Genomic DNA, 17,008 nt, shown 5'->3' on the forward strand with positions numbered 1-17,008 from the left:
TGTTTCTCCCTGTCTATCCACATTTGTAGTCCGGCTTTCAAGATGCAAATATCTCCATATTGTCCAGTTGACACTCCATCAAACTTTGTATGACAAAACAAGCGCACTTCACCTTTGCGCACCCAGACAACAGTAGCCTAATTATGCATGCATGACAGGGCCATAGTCACCATATACATTGAGGGGGACACGTCCCCCCCCCAGTGCCCAAAATGTCCTCCCAATATATAACTGAAACTGAAAAACAACAACAAAAAACGTTCAGGTCAGGTTAAAGAGCAGCACAGAGCACAGAGAAGTAAGTCAAGATCATGTTGACAAGAAAATGCTGGAGGAGCTCCTTACCCTCTGAACAGAGGACGAGATCAGCCGCCATATAACAGAGATGGTAAATGATTGTTGTTGTCATGTTAACGTTTATAAAGCGCTGTTGATATGTCTGTTATGTCACACTAGAGGCCGACGCTGTCCTGTTACATGTCATGCCTCTTGCTTTCATGATGCTGGAAATGCTGTGTAAAATGACAAACTGGGGCGACATTATGCCGCAGATGTTTGGTTCTGTGTTAAAAATGAAAATACGGTGTAAAGAAGGGACTTTGAAGCAGCTTTAAACATAGCTGGAAACCCTTCTTTGGAAAAATAGTTAACTGCCCCCCCCAGTATATCATTTGAGGAAACTCTATAATTTTAAACTACATAATAATAAAAACTGAAAGCACTTGTGCCCATTATATATGCAACCCGATGAATTTTAACTTTAAAAAGATTGCGTCCTCCCCCCTCATCTGCCTCACAATGGTTTGGTCCGTGTCCGCATACACTGGCACACAGCAGCACTCGGCAAGACTGACTGTGGATCAGTGAAAGTGTGTCAGAGTAGAGGTCACTGAGCTCCAGTTAGTAACTACTTTGCAAAAGTTCATTTAAAACAAGAGACTGACCAACACTTTTATTTACTTCTTCTTTTCAACAGGATAAAACACGTTACCAGATACAACCAGACAGCGTTTCGTTCACTTCATTACCTTGCGGTTGAGTCTTCTGTCTGAATGCAGCAGTCATACAAACAGCCCTGCCGCTAAAAATCAGTCAAACTCAAATAATTTTGGACCAATATAAGTGCAGTTTGGATTGTTACAATTTACAGAAGTGTGTTTACGAAAGAGAATACTTAATTCTGATACCAGTTTTTTCTAATCTTTTGTAGATGGTAACTGAAATATTTCTATATTTAAAATCAACGTACCTTAAACAATTAAGTTCCAAGTATATTTTTCCTGCATTTAAAGTTGTTGTCATGGTGTGATTTTGTTTATAATCTTTTAAATAAATGAAGACTTGGTAAAAAAAATGATATAATTACAGCAAACACAAATTCAAAAAACAATTTAAAAAAACAAAAATTCTCTGGCAGCCTTCATAGTAATGTGAGCGTGTTTTTTTTACACTGAAAGCAAAACAAATAAATCTGCTTCTTTGGGAAAATTAAATCCAATTAGGCATATATTAGCTTTAATTTAGTTAACAGGTGTTGCCTCGCTCCTACTACTGTAAATAGCCAGCATGGCATTGTAGCAGAGATAAAATGAGTGACACTTATTGAATGACCACATAAATATATGATATCAAGATAAATTCAAACTGAAACTATCTTCATCATGATTTTCAGTCATTATAATAAGCAAAACGACACCCATATATATATATATATATATATATATATATATATGTATATATATATATGAATTTATAAAAAAGAAAAAATTCTTAAAGATATTTTTTGGGCATTTTTGCCTTTAATTACATTTGACCATGCTGGTTCCATTTATATGTGTTTACAACAACAGTAAATTTGATTGCAACTTTGTCCCCCCGCCCCCGAAATTGTTCTTGAGAAATATTTCTGTTTATTATGTTTATTATTATTGTTTTAATCAAACCCTTCGTGCTAATCACAGCATCAGTTAAATTCACAAGCTTTTCAGTTCTCACACGTTTTTAATTTTCATCCCTCAGTCGTTGTCTTGATGTGTTCACAGGCACAATGAAAAGATGAGGATCACTCAGAGTTTAGTTCACACACCCAATAAACAAAGTGTCCCTATGGGAGTGATAACCTGAGGGAGGATCACACAGATCATATCATTACTGATATCTCACAGTACTCACCCTTAACACCCTGTAACTCCCCAATGTGTTTAAAATACATATTGCAGGGCTGGCCCTAGACTTTTTGGGGCCCTGAGCAGAATTTGGTTTGGGGCCCCTCTTTTGAAACGTGCTGCCACTCAAGGCAGTAAATACTGTATTTGTCTATTACTCCATAACCCCCTTAACGGTTCTTCTCAGAACGTTTTGATCGATCTGGTTAAAGTCTGATGCATATTTTAGTGTTGTAGTCTCATTGTAAAGGGTTGAACCTCACCTGTCTTCATGTGTAAGATGTGCGAATGTAGAAAAGATGTGACACGACCTAAAACGTGGCAGTCATATGGAGAGGAGCAAACATTTATTACAAGTATCTAATAATGTTGTGTAAGTCTGATACAGTGATGAGATGAGAAAGACAAAAGGAGACCAGTTTAATCAGCAGTTCATTTGGAGCACGACTTTAGTCTTAGTTTTTTCTTTAATTGATTATTATTACAGTGACCTTTCATATACGAGGGTTAAAGTACATTTTCATTATTTCTTATGAGGGACTTGTAAATATAATGCTTTGTAGTGACACAGTAAATTCTAGTGTTGCAAAAAATATAAATTTATTGATACATATCAACTCTAAGTATTTGAAACAATTGCAACCACAATCTGTGGTTAGATAAAAGTGTGTTTAAGTCCTGGTTAAAAGCAGCGGATGGGAATCTGCAAGAAGCCCGTTGCACTTTGTGCAAAACAAATATTCAACTCGGAACATTAGGGGTAAAGGCTCTGGAATCGCATGTGAAGTCTTCGAAACATGAGACCCAAATAAGAGGTCTGCAACACACCAGACAACTCTCCTCCATGCTTCCTCCTTCGGGGGACCCAGTGCCTGCAGCCTCCCGGTACCTCTACTCGGCCTCTCGCTACTCAAGGAAAAATCGACCTTGTGCTGGGATCCACGCCAACACTGGTGGCAGAAGTGCTGTGGATGCTGGAAACCATAGTTAAACACCAGTACTATAACAGCAACGAAGGCATAGGCAAGCTTTTTGCCCGCATGTTCCCCAATTCCGACATTGCGAAAACATTTGCATGTGATGGTGATAAGACGGCTTATATCACAAAGTTCGGTTTGGCAGAATACATCAAGAGGGATCTCGTCGCGAAAGTCAACAACGGACTGTTCGTTGTTATGTTTGATGAAAGTTTGAACCAGGCGACCAAGACCAAGCACCTGGACATACATGTTGGTTTCTGGGATGAGGGGGAAGTCCAGTCGAGGTACCTGGGGTCCCAGTTCATGGGACATGCAACCGCGCAGGACTTGCTGGTGAGTGTCAAAGTAAGTAGCTAACGCAAATCAATTATTTATCTGTTCCATTTGGTAGCTAAACATTTTTCTAGAATGCCACTAGCTGTAGTGTCCCAGCTAACTTTATATCAGTGGGCCTATTGTAGGCTAACGTTAACTTAGCCTACTTGTCTCATCTGTGAACATACTAGCAACATGTATATTCATTTTCAGCTTCATAGGAATGAGTGTTTGAGTACATTTGAAATGCGTGTTGGTACGTAGCCAATATTGCAGTTATCACAGCCATTTGAATATTCTCAGTCACCCTTCCTGTAGCTGCAGTTGAGTATTAGACTACACATTTGTTCATCCTGCAACCCTTGTTGTTTTCATTTGTAATGCTGAACTCGGCTATGAACAACATGGATATTGCCTAACATTAATTTTTGTGTTTCAGGAGTGTATTAACCAGCTCCATCTAAGGAGCCTGGTCTCTGTGTCGATGGACGGTCCCAGTGTAAATTGGAAATTCTNGACCCCTTTCACTGTTTACAAACAATGTACCAGCTGCCTGGAAACAGAGATGTAATTGATCAAATTAATGAATGCACCTCTTCCATTTAGTGTGACACAGCCATTCCAGTGATAGGGCCACAATTAATGTTATCAGTTCCACCTGGAAGCAGTGGAGCAGTTTGCTGCCAGTATGACATCATCAGAAAAGGGTGTTTAGTACAACCGTATTGTAAATTTTATCTGTGCACATGGTTCCCCCCACTGACAACCCACTGTACAACTCTGTACATTGCTGTTGTGTTAACTGAAACTTACTGAACTTACTTACTTACTTACTGAAACTTTATTCTAATTTTAATTTCATTTTTAATTTTTGTTTTTATTTTAATTTCTATTTTTCAGTCTTGTTGCACATTGTCATGGAAGCCATCAAAAACATTTCACTGTACAATGTTTACCATGTGCATGTGACAAATGAACATGCCTTTTTCTTTTGAAGGCAATGCACACATAGTTAACAATGTGCCAGCGAGGAGGGAGGACTACATGCAGGTCACCAAGTCAAGTGTGTTCCCGTTGTCCTTCTGTGCCCACCGCTGGGTGGAGAACCTGCCTGTGGTGGAGAGAGCTCTGGCGGTCTGGCCGTCACTCCTCATCTACATGGAGGCAGTGAGAACTAAGAAAGTCCCCAACCCTGGAACAGGTGAGCACTCTGAATAAGTTATACAAATATACGACTGGAGAACACTGATGACTTCTTCCTCTCTACTGACACATTGTTTAGCTGAATTAACTGATAGTTGCGAACTTTGAAACTTGAGGGGGAAAGCAACTGAGAGTTACTGTAATGTGGTAACCTTAATGTCAGTGTGCATGCAGTTCTACCAATTATATGAAATACATTTTATATTTTTCTTCTCTATTTTATACAGGATCATATGACACCATAGCGGCAGCTATAAAGTGTCCTCTCATCCTGGCCAAGCTCCACTTCTACATGGCCATTGCCAGGATGTTCACTCCGTTCTTGAAGAGATACCAGACGGACGAGCCAGTGATGCCCTTCTTAGGAAGGGACTTGGTGGAGTTGCTGAAGGTAAAGATTCATACGGGGATCACTGTAATGCCATTTCTAGTTTCCGTAGAGTCAGTGAATGCTTACATTCTCCTTTTCCCTGTTCTGAACTGTCAGTTTTACATTTTGCCAGGACATCTGTTCCCTTTTTAGTGTGCCTGTTAACAGTGTTTTCTGAGGCGCTTTATCAAGAGGGAGCTCCTCCAACACGCCACAACAGTCCAGCTGACCCGACTGGATGTCACAGAAAGGAAGAACTGGGTCTGTCTGCGGGATGTTGACATTGGCCTTGGTGCTGAGTCGATCCTCAAGGTAGTGGGATAATTTAACCTACTTAGACTTGATGCAGCATTTGTGTGTATACCTTTTAAAACTGATGTGATGTTTGTGTTGATTGCAATGATGTAAACAGTGTTTTTAGGTTAAAGAATGGCGTATTAGGTTTAAATAGGTTTAAAAGATGTTAAAAGTTAAGGTCAGGATGCTGGCAGCAAAAGTTCTTGTGTGATGTCCTCAGCAAGCCCTACCCTGACCTCTGGGCTTTTTGCCAGAAGCTGCTCATCTTGTCCCACGGTCAAGCGTCTGTCGAGAGAGGCTTTTCGGTGAACAAAGAGGTGGAGACAACCAACATAATGGAGGACACTGTTGTTACTAAGGTGTGTTAATTTCATCAAGTTTCTTCATTTATTAAAGAAAACCGGTAGAGAGTTTTAAGTGATCTATTAGTTTTAAAAGCAATGCAATGTTTTATAATAGGATTACATGAATTTCCCTGACAGGTGCCACTCACTAAGGAGCTCCTGAAGTCTGTGGAAGGAGCTCGGACCAGGTACCGTGACTACCTTACAGAGGAGCGAAGGAAGAAGGAGTTAGAAGCGCAGGCTCAGAAGAGAAAGGCTGCAGAGCTCAGAAAGATTAAGTGACTTTTTTGTTGTTCGGGACTAGTTCAGTTTTCTTATCAACCAGGTTTGATTGCTCTGGCTTTGATCTGAACTGAGCTTTTGTGACTGTGTTCATATGAAATGACTGTTTTCTACTTTAATAAATTTACTTTTGAGTAATTTTGAGACTTAGTTATTTTATATTTATTATCCTTCAGACTTTTTTCTGTATGGCAGTGAAATCCCTAATTTCATCACTTTGAGGATGACAAAAAGCTATCATATGGTGTCGCGAGTAGGTCTAAAATTCTACTCAACGAGGTCTAAAAAAGATCCAAAAAAGTCTTAAATTTGACTTGTTGAAACTTGTAGGAACCCTGCCACTGCAAATATCCTCAGTGTGTTGTCAGTATTTGTTGGCAAATATGGCACAAAATGTTGTCTTTTTGTTCAGGACATTCAGTATATGTTTTATTGTCTCATAAAAGGTGTTTCCCAGGGGGCCCAAAGAACAGCTTATACTGCTTCATGGCTGCCTCTGCATGGTTGTAATGCCTAATGAACCTGCTGCGAGTACCCATAAGCTCACATTTGTATATGATCACATTAATTTTTTGTAACTTTTGTACATTGAATGTAAGCTAAGTTTGTAACTAATGATTATTTTCATTATCAATTAATTAAGTTATTTCTAACTAATCATTTTAAAGCAGTGAAAAAGTGCATGTCATTACTCACTTTTTCCAACTAACAGTCCTAACACCAAAGATATAAAATCAAATATCAAGGACGATTAACTTTGAAGAACCTGGAACCAGAAAGAGTTTTGTTGGCATTTTTGATTAAAAAGACACATTTTGCGTCATTTGGAACATGTTTCTGAAAGATCTGAACTGAGATAACAGATAGTCTTCTTTCCTTTTTCCATCTGAATTGACAGTAGAAACAAAAACAAGTTTGCAAAGCATCACAGTAGGTCAGACTGATGAGTATTGAGCATATTTTGTTTGTTTGTTTTATCAGGCTGTTCGGCTGAAATAAGAGTTTTGTCTCCTGAAAGAATGAAAGAATAAACAAGCAATGATGGTAGAAAATGCTGAGCTCAGCTGTTCAGACTGTTATCTGTGTGTGTGTGTGTGTGTGTGTGTGTGTGTGTCTGTCTGTGTGTGTGTGTGTCTGTGTGTGTGTGTCTGTGTGTGTCTGTGTGTGTTTCACTTAAACGTGAAAACAGCTGACTGCACTCTCTCTTTGTCTTGGCAATAATTTGATTATGAAGGATTTTTGTGACTCTCAGTGTGTGTTTGTGTGTCTGTCCTTGTTTTGAATAGACTCTTGTTGTGTTGTTATGTGTTCACTACATCCACACAGATGTTTCAGTCTCATGTTAGAGTTGAGGGTTCACGTCCCACACCAATCCGCTAGCCAATCAGACACCAGGATTCAGAGTCTGAATATTGAGTGTAGAGTTCACTGACGAGATCCTTGAGGAGGTGGTTACAACCTGCAAGCAGGTTGCAAACGAACTTGTGGAGGTTGCAGACATATAGTGGGAGACTGTAGAGTCCATCTCAGAGGTCCTAAAAGAGATTCCAGGGTTCCTTGAGGTGGTTCAGTTGGTCCTTGAGTTGGTACCAGAGATCTGTGAAGACTTTCCAGACATATTTGAAGAGGTTCTGATTATTCCTGACCACCTTTAGGAGTACCTTGTGGAGGTTCCACACAGATGTCATGAAGTTGTAGAGGTCCTTTATCCGAATTAGAATTATGTCAGTTGAATTAGATGTGGCTGTTCGATACAAATATTTGACTATTTGCTCCTTTTTTTCCATATAGTTTGAAAGTTTGAACAGGGTTCAGTGGGACATTCAGGCTGTCAGTAACAGTAAAGAGGTTTCAGGGATCCTCAAGAAAGCTGCAGAGGTCCATGAAGTGGTTCTAGGTGTCCTTGAGGATATTGTAGTATTCCTTGACAAGGTTCCAGGGGTCCTTTAAAAGGGTTTAGTATTCCTTAAGGATCAGGAGGTTGTAAAAGGTCTTTGAGTTCGTTGCAGAGGTCAATGAGGAGGTTTAAAAGGTGCTTGAACTCATCATGGAGTTCTTTATGAGGGTTCCAGATGGATGTAATTAATTTGTAGACATTCTTAAAGAGGTTTAATTTTGAGGTTCATTTGTCTAGTTCTTAAAGAGGTTTAATTTTTCAGGTTTATTTGTAAATGTTCTTGAAGAGGTTTCAGGGTCTTAAAGAACGTTGTAAAGGTCATAGGGATTCTCAAAAACGTTGTATGTATCTTTGGTTTGGTTCCAAAGGTCCTTGAGGAAGTTTCAGGAAAGGCTGCAAAGTTCCATGGAAAAGTTCTAGGTGTCCTTGAGGAGGTTGAAGAATTCCTTGACAAGGTTCCAGTGGTCCTTGTGGAGGGCCCATTGTTCCTTACGGTTCAACAGGTTGTAAAGAATACTTGAATATGTCGCAAAGGGTCACCAAGGAGGGTAAAATTGGCCTTGAGCATGATGTGAAGTTCCTTGTAGGAGCTTCAGACAGATGTTATAAACTAGTAGACATTCTTAAAATGGTTTCAGGGTCTTTAAAGCCCTCTTTCCACCAAGCGGCACAAAACGTTACGGTCCAGCTCAGTTTGGTACGCTTTTTTCCGTTTCCACTGTGAAAAGTTGTGGATGGTACCAATGGAACCGTTCCTCACTGTTACCATTTTTGGTGCCCCTTCTGTTGGGGTGCCTAGTACACAGATCTGATACTAAAAGATGGAGCTGTTAACACTGCAGTTCGTTGATTGGTCAGTAGCGGACGGTCACTCTGCTTAAAGTGCTGACACGCCAAACCGACATCAAAGAACTAGCGGCGACGAAAGCCAAATGTTGTGTCGTCTACGTCGCCTCACGTCGCCCTGTGTCAGTTGCATTTGAACACACTACAAAGACTACATCCGACGGCCAAGTAGCACGTACGTTCTGCGCCTGCATGAGAGGAAATAACGCAAAAAGCGAAACCGAAAGTCCGAGGAATGCCTGAGATAAACAAAGTGGCGGAGTGAGAGAGTGGTACATCCTGTCAGCCGAGGGGCTTCCTATCTGTGCAGCCGAGCACCGCAGCACCTCCGCGGACTATTACATCCAGACGGTCCCGGTGTTTCCTCCACAGGCTCCACTTCACTCTCTTCCCACTTTAACCTGAATAACAAACCGGGGCTTGGTGCTTCGGTTGGATCCAAACGGAGAGCCGGGGCTAGCTGGGAAGCTAGCGGAGGCCTCTTCTAATTGGTCAACAGACTTTGGGATTATAATTTGCACATTAATCAGGTCTCTCAGCTTGTTTCTGCAGTGAGCAATCATCGATATAAAAATGAGAATAGTGTGTGCGTGTGTGTGTGTGTGTTAACTGAGCAACCATCGGTTGGTTTGTTGTGTGTCGTGGATGTTGAAACGTTTTAAACCTGAGAGCTTCAGCTGCACTAAATGATGGAACACTGATTGTTGTGACTGCAGAGAAATGTTTGAACTGAGTGATTTGACCTTCAGTCTGCCAACAGAAATGTGTGTGTTTGTGTGTGTGTGTGTGTGTGTGTGTGTGTGTCAACCTTGTTCCCATTGACTCTGACTTTTGGGAGAGACCTTGGCGGTGTGTGTGCTTGTTTTTGTGTATGTACTTGTGTGTGTGTGTGTTTCTTTGGAAGCAGCTAAGCGAAACACTAACAATAAAGAAGACGTTGGAGCCTCGAGGTAACCATGACAACACTGTTAGCATACTGGGTTGAGCTGTATTGACTGAAAACTACGACAACAATCAGCCAGATTCAGGACAAACTGTGCTCACCAGGCTGCATGGATGGCATGGACATGTAAGAGCCTCCAACCCAAACACTTAAAAAGACACTAAACATTTTTGGGTTTTTATGGTCGTTTTGTGCCTCTTTACGCTTGTTTTGCATCTATTTGTAGTAGTTTTGTGTCTCTTTAAGGTTGTTTTGCATTTATTTGTAGTTGTTTTGCATCTCTTTTTTTTTTTTTAAAGATATTTTTTAGGGCATTTTGCCTTTATTGGACAGTCTCTTTGCAATTGTTTTTTTTTTTAGTCTTTTCATGCATATTTGTAGATGTTCATCTCTTTGTTCTCATTCTGCTTCTCTTTGTGGTCATTTTGTATCTCTATGTGGTCGCTTTGAAACCTTTTGATTCTCTTCATAGCAGTTTTCGTAGTTTTAGTTTTCTTGGCCTCTCATACAGTTGGAAGCATCAGAAATTTTTCTCAACGTGAAAATGTTTGCTAAGTTTTGACTGTCCTCTTCACACCAGAACAGCGTGCACACTAATGCTAATCCAGCACTCACATAAACATACACCTGCCTGAAAAAACAAGTTACAGATATGTAAGCGAAAAGTAAAAACAGAAACATAACTTTTTTTTGTTCCTTTTGACTTTTATTATTTATTACATAAACATAAATTATGTAAGCTTCACACAGATATCACGTAGCATGTGTAAATGTGATTTCCATCAGCGATGCATCACAAATATGTGAAGGGACTCTGTGTGTGTGTACTCTGACTATCTGAGCATGTCACATTTGTCAGTCTGTGGGCAACTTAAGTTCCAATTATCCTTGAGCAAGTAATGAATTAGAATAACTGTGTGCAGATGCTTTCCCAGCAGTGAAAGTGAGAGGCTGTCAACTGCAGCTTTGTCATTGCAGGAGTGACCTGCAGAGCCTAAGGACAGAGGCTGTGATATGCTTCACATATTGTGAAGCCCCCAAATTAGTGACACTGGACTTTATAAATAAAATTGATTTGACTTTACTTACAGGCAGCAGCGATGCAGCCTGGGGGATTTTCAGAGCTGGAATGTGAAGAATGTCAATAATGGAGCTCAGAAACAGTTAGCAGGATTATACAGGCTGCTCGCTCTCTGTACTGTAACGTGAACTCTGTGTTTGAGGCAGGAAAATGAAAACATCTTTAACCTGTGTTTGACTCTTTCAAAGTAAACTGCTGTCACTCCTGGGTCAGTCCCTGGAGGTCAGAGTTCACACAGAGCTGGGTCTGCAGCTGGACCTCTGTCAGCTGTTTCCACACATGTAATCTGCAGCAAATATCAGCATACGGCTGCATTTCTCAGTATTCACACTTGAGCCTTAAATTGTGTGTAGTGTAATGGCTCTTTATTACAGAATTCAGGAGATGGTGGTGAAGAAACTTTACCTCATTTAAGTAATTTGTGCTCTCAAAACACTTCCTGTGATAACTCCTTTATTTCTGACACAGCAATACAAAAACTGATCTGGTAATTTTAAGAAAAAAAGAAAAAAGAACATGTTGGCATTTGGCATTTAATACTTGATTGATGACAATCATGCTTTAAAAACAGAAATATTTTTGTTATTATACTAATAACCTCTTTGTTCCTGGTCCCCCATGTCCAGCGGTGTTCCACAGGGTTCAATCCTTGGACCTCTGTCATTTTCATTTTACAAAATACATTTTCGTTGTTATGTTGATTATAACTTTTTAATAACAGTAACTGGTCTCATGTGTTAGCCTGTTTAGCAGATGCTAAGTCGGGCATTTGAGCAAAAAGTCACTTTTTATTTGAAATTGGAACCACTGCTCATATGTTTTGTTTACTGCCACAGAGAAGATATCAATCTCTTTTTTGTGTGTGATGGCGCCTCTCTGCTGACATCTGTGACAGTTATGTCAGGTAGCTGGGCTAAAATTAGCTTAGTACCAGAGGTCTCCAGCCACTATTCAAAGCTGTAATTTTAACAAGATTCTGACTAAGTTACAGTGCAAAAGTCACTCATAAGTGATAAATATTGAATGGAAAGTTATTAATACACAGATTAACTTGAACAAAAGTAGATCAATCTTTCAAAATCATCTGCCACATCTTCACCAGCCTGTATACTGAGAGTGTATTTTCTCTTCGTTGATATCGTGTTTTGATTAAGAACAGTTAATTGTTCTTGTACTCATGCATTTTGCGTTTAGCAAGAAGCTACAAGCACATATGTGATTAACTGCTGACAAAATGACTTTTTTATGTTTTTACAATCCGTTCTCAATCCCAGTGTGTCAAATACTGCAGCTTGGTCAAGGGCTGTCAGTGTCTGATTCCAACACACAAGGCACCCTAATGTGTCTGTATGAGATGCACTGGGCTTTCAGCTAACTCCAGTTTAAATCCATCTGCAGTAATGACACAGTACAAAGAGTGAGAGAATGTGAGTAGGGCAAGAGGTCCGGGTGACGGATGGGTCAAACAAAGGACTTTCACTCAGGAGATTGATGTTCATGCCCCTGTCCCATTTTTTAAAATAAAGTTACATACGTCACCTGATGTCGTCATTAACTTTCTTGAGTTACACAACAAACTTACTTATTTTAACTCAAACCATGATCTTTTCTCTAAATCTAACCAAGTAGTTTTGGTGATGAAACCTATGTTTCCTGTGAATGTGAAGGTTTATTTTGAATAGAAATAATGCATGTAATGAACTGACATGCTTTCTCTGAGCATCCCTGAGAACTGATGCTATGGGGGTACCTCCAGCATCATAGTTTGAGAGGTAGAGCCACTGTCCAAGCTGCCATATTTGATCAGTTGGGAGTGCTTGTTTTTTTTTAGTGAGAAAATTTGTAAATTTAGGTTTACTGCTGTAAAAAAAGGGTTTGGGTGTACTTACTCTTTAAAGGTAAGTTTGTTTTCTCTAAAGGGTCCTTACACATTGGTCGGCCGTTGGTCAATGTTGGGCTGTTGGTGAGCATCTGCTGCCCTAGTCGGTGCGGTGTGTCCCGCACTGTTGGCGCTGGTTGGCCACCATCGGCTTTTCTTTTTGTCAATTCAACATGTTGAGTCAACGGCAAAGCCCGTCAGTTAATTAAGTCACTCTGATTGGCAGTTCAGCTCAGCCCACAAGATTTGTGTTAATGTTTACTGGTGCATAGTAAATATCGTCTGTTCTTTCAACATTGGATTGTGTTGTTAATGTGCTAACTGGCTAACTAGCATCAAGACGGTCCTCTTACTTCCCTTTCTGAATGATGATTACAGACTACCACCGTCTGCTGGTGTGTAGAGTTATTTCCACTCATGCAGGTACAGAACGTACGTGCTGGTTGGCTGTCAGGTGTCGTCTTTGCGGTGTGCTTATGTGCGACTTTTTGGCAGAGACACAGTGATGTCAGTCAACACAGCAGGGGGCCTTCGTCACCGCTAGTTCTCTGAAGCTGGTTTTGTGTGTCTGGGCCGTGACTTCACAAGCTTGATAATCACAGAGCTGTTGTTAGAAGGGGGGTTTACTGTATGATGTCAAAAAATTGTTTGATTTAAGAATTACTAAATCTGTAAGTTGACTTGAAACAACCTGTGCAGCTGAGTCCATCTCGTCCACAGTTGTTAGTCAGCTGTCTATGTAAGAAGATGAAAACCTAATTTTAAGCCCCCGCCCACTTAACTGTTATTGGTCGTTTGTTTTTTAAAGGCTGGTCAGTGAACACGAAATGAGACCTGAATTACTGAATAAAATCTGAGATGTGGACAAGAATTCAGAGGTCTGGAAGCATTTGTTGTAAATGAATAATAATTTATAGAGCTATACAGTGTATGAAATGTTTATGTTTTTGTGCTCCAGGTTCCAGAGCTTCATGCCAGGCTGCTAAGTATGTTAGACTTAAAGTCACAGTGGTGGTTGAGTTACAGTCTGCCAGTAGCTGTCTGAGAGGAAGATCCACCTGACTCAGCAGAAATCTCTGTCAGAATGATCTGACAGGGAGAAACTTTAGCTGAGCCTCTCTGGGTTTTTATCTCTTAGCTCCAACTGTAACAGAGGAAAAGGGACGTATCCTCTGTCTGGGGACATTATTTACTCTGAAAGTGTTCAAAGAAAGTAAACAGAAGTTGTTCAGTTGTTGGAATTTTCCTTCAACAGCAACAGAGTGAGAGGCAAGCAGAGTCACGCTCCAACCTGCACACACTGCTGCAGGCGGGACACACACACACACATGAACCGACACGTGCAGACACATATGTACACATGCACAGTGCAGATTGTGTGATTAGTTTTTGATTTGGAAAATATTTGTTCAGGGTCATCCTTTCAGCCAAACATGTAGGATCTTTTTATTTCTGTGAGTGAACTAAAGAGCAGAACAGAACAAAGCAGACAGACACAGCCCAACCAAACTGATTAAACGTTATGACACTAACAACGGACAGGAAATATCTCAGGTTTCCTTTATTAAGTGGCCACTGAGGCTGAGGCTGACTCCAACAGTGAGTCAGTCCCCATAGACCCCCATGTTAAAATGTCCAACTTCACAGCAGAAATAAACATGTTACGGCCTGATACAAAACAGTTTTGGTCTCTGTAGCTAATTTCAACATTCATGAAAACTGTTCATGGAGTGGATTTTTACATTACTGACCTGTTTAAATTTTTATTTAGGCTTAAAGTTATGCATAATTAAGGGTGGGGCATCTTTGAGTGACAGGCTGTCTGCTGATAGTGTCCTGGGCTTCTCTGTCAGAGCCAATCCTCGCTCCTTTAAAACTCCACCCTCTTGCCCAAATATTGTCACTTCTGGCTCAAAAAAATCCAAGACGGTGACAGCCATAATGCTAATATTGAGATTTCAAAGTGGGAGTCACCAAACCAATGGGTGACGTCACGGTAGCTACGTTTGTGGTTTTCACTAATGCACACTCATATTTTATTAACTACTAAAAACAATATTTTAATTGCTTTACAGTGATTTTGTTGGACAGAATTTAGGCATAAATTGATGATGCAGTTCATTTAAAATTTTGCACCATGATCCTAAAGCTTCATTCAGTCTTCTGCATTAAGATAACCCTTTAAAGGAACAGTGTGACAGATTTAGTGGCAGCCAGTGGCAAGGCTTGCAGATTGCAACCAGCTGATATTTCTGGTTACAATTCCTTCAGTGTTCATAGTTCAGGAGGTTTTTACTGGAAGCTGAATTATGCATGGAGGTCTCTTCCTCTAGTTTTTTCTTCTTTTTTTCTCCAAAATGTTTGAAATAAAGTATATTCAGTTAATTTCCATTCAATTCAATGGGACTCCATTCATGTTTTTGCAGTGGTCTCTGTAATTATCCCCTCTGCGATGAGAGTTGAAAAAAAAAAAAATCTGATCAGTAACATGAAACTGCTTTACTCAGTGTTTTTACTGGTTTAAATCAGCTGGTCTGCTTGTTTAGGAGAGGAAGAGACTAATGACTAATGAAGACTGAAGAAATTCTAACCAGGAGAAGTTTCAGCTGGTTGCAATCTGCAATCCTCACTGCTAGACACCACTAAATCCAACACACTCCTCCTTAAATCATAATCACAGACTTTCATAATGCCATTATGAAAGTCTTGAAAGACCAGAGGACTGATGCATAAAAAACTAAGACTAAAACTGTGTGTATGCACTGAGACAGAAATGTACCTATACAGTCTTTTGAAGATTAATGTTTTTTGCTTAATAAATCTCAGTGATTGTGGAACCAGGCACTATGCACTAGCCTCATTTCCCTCCAATTTAATTGATGTAGAAACACCCTGTTTGCACATTGATTAGTCGTACTCGCTCCACCACTCATTAGACCTGTCAGCAAGGTTCTCCAACATCAGAGTAGCTGCACGGCTGTCCGTATGACAGATTTTGTTTGCATTCATCATTTATACATCTGATCCCAGGTGTACTTTCTGTGCAGTGTTTTCATCAACAGTGGTCAATGAAAACCTTCCTCCATAGTTACGTGTGGTAGGTGGAGGTGGGCATAGAGGTAACAGGCTCACTTTATGTCAGAGAAGAACATTTAAAGACGGACGTCATCTTTCTGTTCAAGGAGACTGAATGTTTCTCAGCAGAGCTCAAACCAGCCGAGTGTGTGTCCAACAGGACAAGCGTTTCTCGGCTGGTCTACACATTCCTGACAGAGACAAGGCCACTGTGTTCATGGCATTCTGCAGCATTATGTCTTGGTCTGAGTCTCAGTCCAAACACCAGGTTCAGCAGCAGCAGCAGCAGCAGCAGCAGCAGCAGTCTGTTAACAGCCTCAGGTCAGCTCAGTTTAAATCGACAGCCTCTTCAGTTTCTGTCATGTCACGTTCACAAATACCAATAAAAGCACTTAACTACAGTTTAAAATCTGAGGCTTTATCGAGTGTATTTAGAGCGCAGCAATCAAAAAGCCCTCATTGATTTTGTGGAGTGAATATTTGAAGTCCAGCTGAGAGGTGGAGCTGCAGGCGGGGTGACTGCAGGTCAGACACTCAGTCCAGTCATTCCCATTTCATAGTTTTAAACATGAGATTTATGGATTGATTTTTTTTTTTTTTTTTTTTCTATGGTTCAGAGTCATTCAGTCAGAACTCTTTTTTTCTGTTTTCATTTTAGCAGTGATGGCTCTAAATATTATTTTTAGAGAAACTTTAATACAAAAGTGTGAATTGCAAAAGTACTTCACATCACTATAATGACAGGAAGAAGCAGAGAAAGCATATACTAAAAATAAAATGATCAGTACAATCTTCACAGTCTCTGGAACTGAATCAGAATTGATCTTATGATAAGGGTCGGGTTCAGAGAGCCTAATGAACCTCTGATTAAATCTTTTATCTCTTTTCATTCTGTTTTTTTTTAAATTAACAAACAAAGCATTTTGGCTGCCACTTTGTCAATGATCTCGTCAGATGCCGACTCACAGAGGCACCGTCAAAAAACCCTGGACTTTCAACCGGGAGCCTCCTGTTCATTTCCCGTGTGAAACCAAAAGTCAGTGGACGTATTTTAATAACAATGTAGTGTGTTGATATGCAGGGGTTAAAGTTCTCCCGCACAGCGCCGGATTTCCAGCGTGGTGAAGTTTCTGTCCGGCACGCGCAGAAGTGCTCTGCAGTGTGAGCATTTCACTCGCATTTGCCCCTAAAAATATATATATGTGCGAACCGGGAAAATGATTTAGGCGCACAGTGTGCGAGTAAACACAACCTACTGTTTACCGTAATCGGCATCAGACGTTTATTCATCAAAAACCGATCAAAACTCGCACCTTTGGCTCTGATACAGC

The 17,008-nt window shown here is 40.3% G+C and overlaps 2 protein-coding genes across 3 annotated transcripts in view; both read left to right on the plus strand.

Annotated features, from left to right (window-relative positions):
- The window catches only part of LOC126397591 (melanoma receptor tyrosine-protein kinase-like), an 88,246-nt gene that overhangs the window by 1,648 nt on the left and 69,590 nt on the right, over positions 1-17,008 (plus strand). The gene's annotated exons all lie outside the window — the stretch shown is intronic.
- On the plus strand, positions 4,032-6,776 carry LOC126397615 (uncharacterized). Of its 2 annotated transcripts, none has more exons than XM_050056522.1 (5): positions 4,032-4,661; positions 4,891-5,054; positions 5,202-5,345; positions 5,585-5,689; positions 5,813-6,776. In XM_050056522.1, exons 1-5 carry the CDS (start codon positions 4,433-4,435, stop codon positions 5,954-5,956), a joined length of 786 nt encoding a protein of 261 aa, XP_049912479.1. In that variant the 5' UTR covers positions 4,032-4,432; the 3' UTR covers positions 5,957-6,776. The 2 variants fall into 2 exon arrangements, with proteins under 2 accessions (XP_049912479.1, XP_049912480.1); XM_050056523.1 differs by having other exon boundaries at positions 5,588-5,689.

Source organism: Epinephelus moara, chromosome 11 (genome assembly GCF_006386435.1).
Source record: "Epinephelus moara isolate mb chromosome 11, YSFRI_EMoa_1.0, whole genome shotgun sequence".
Classification (NCBI taxonomy): Eukaryota; Metazoa; Chordata; class Actinopteri; order Perciformes; family Serranidae; genus Epinephelus; species Epinephelus moara.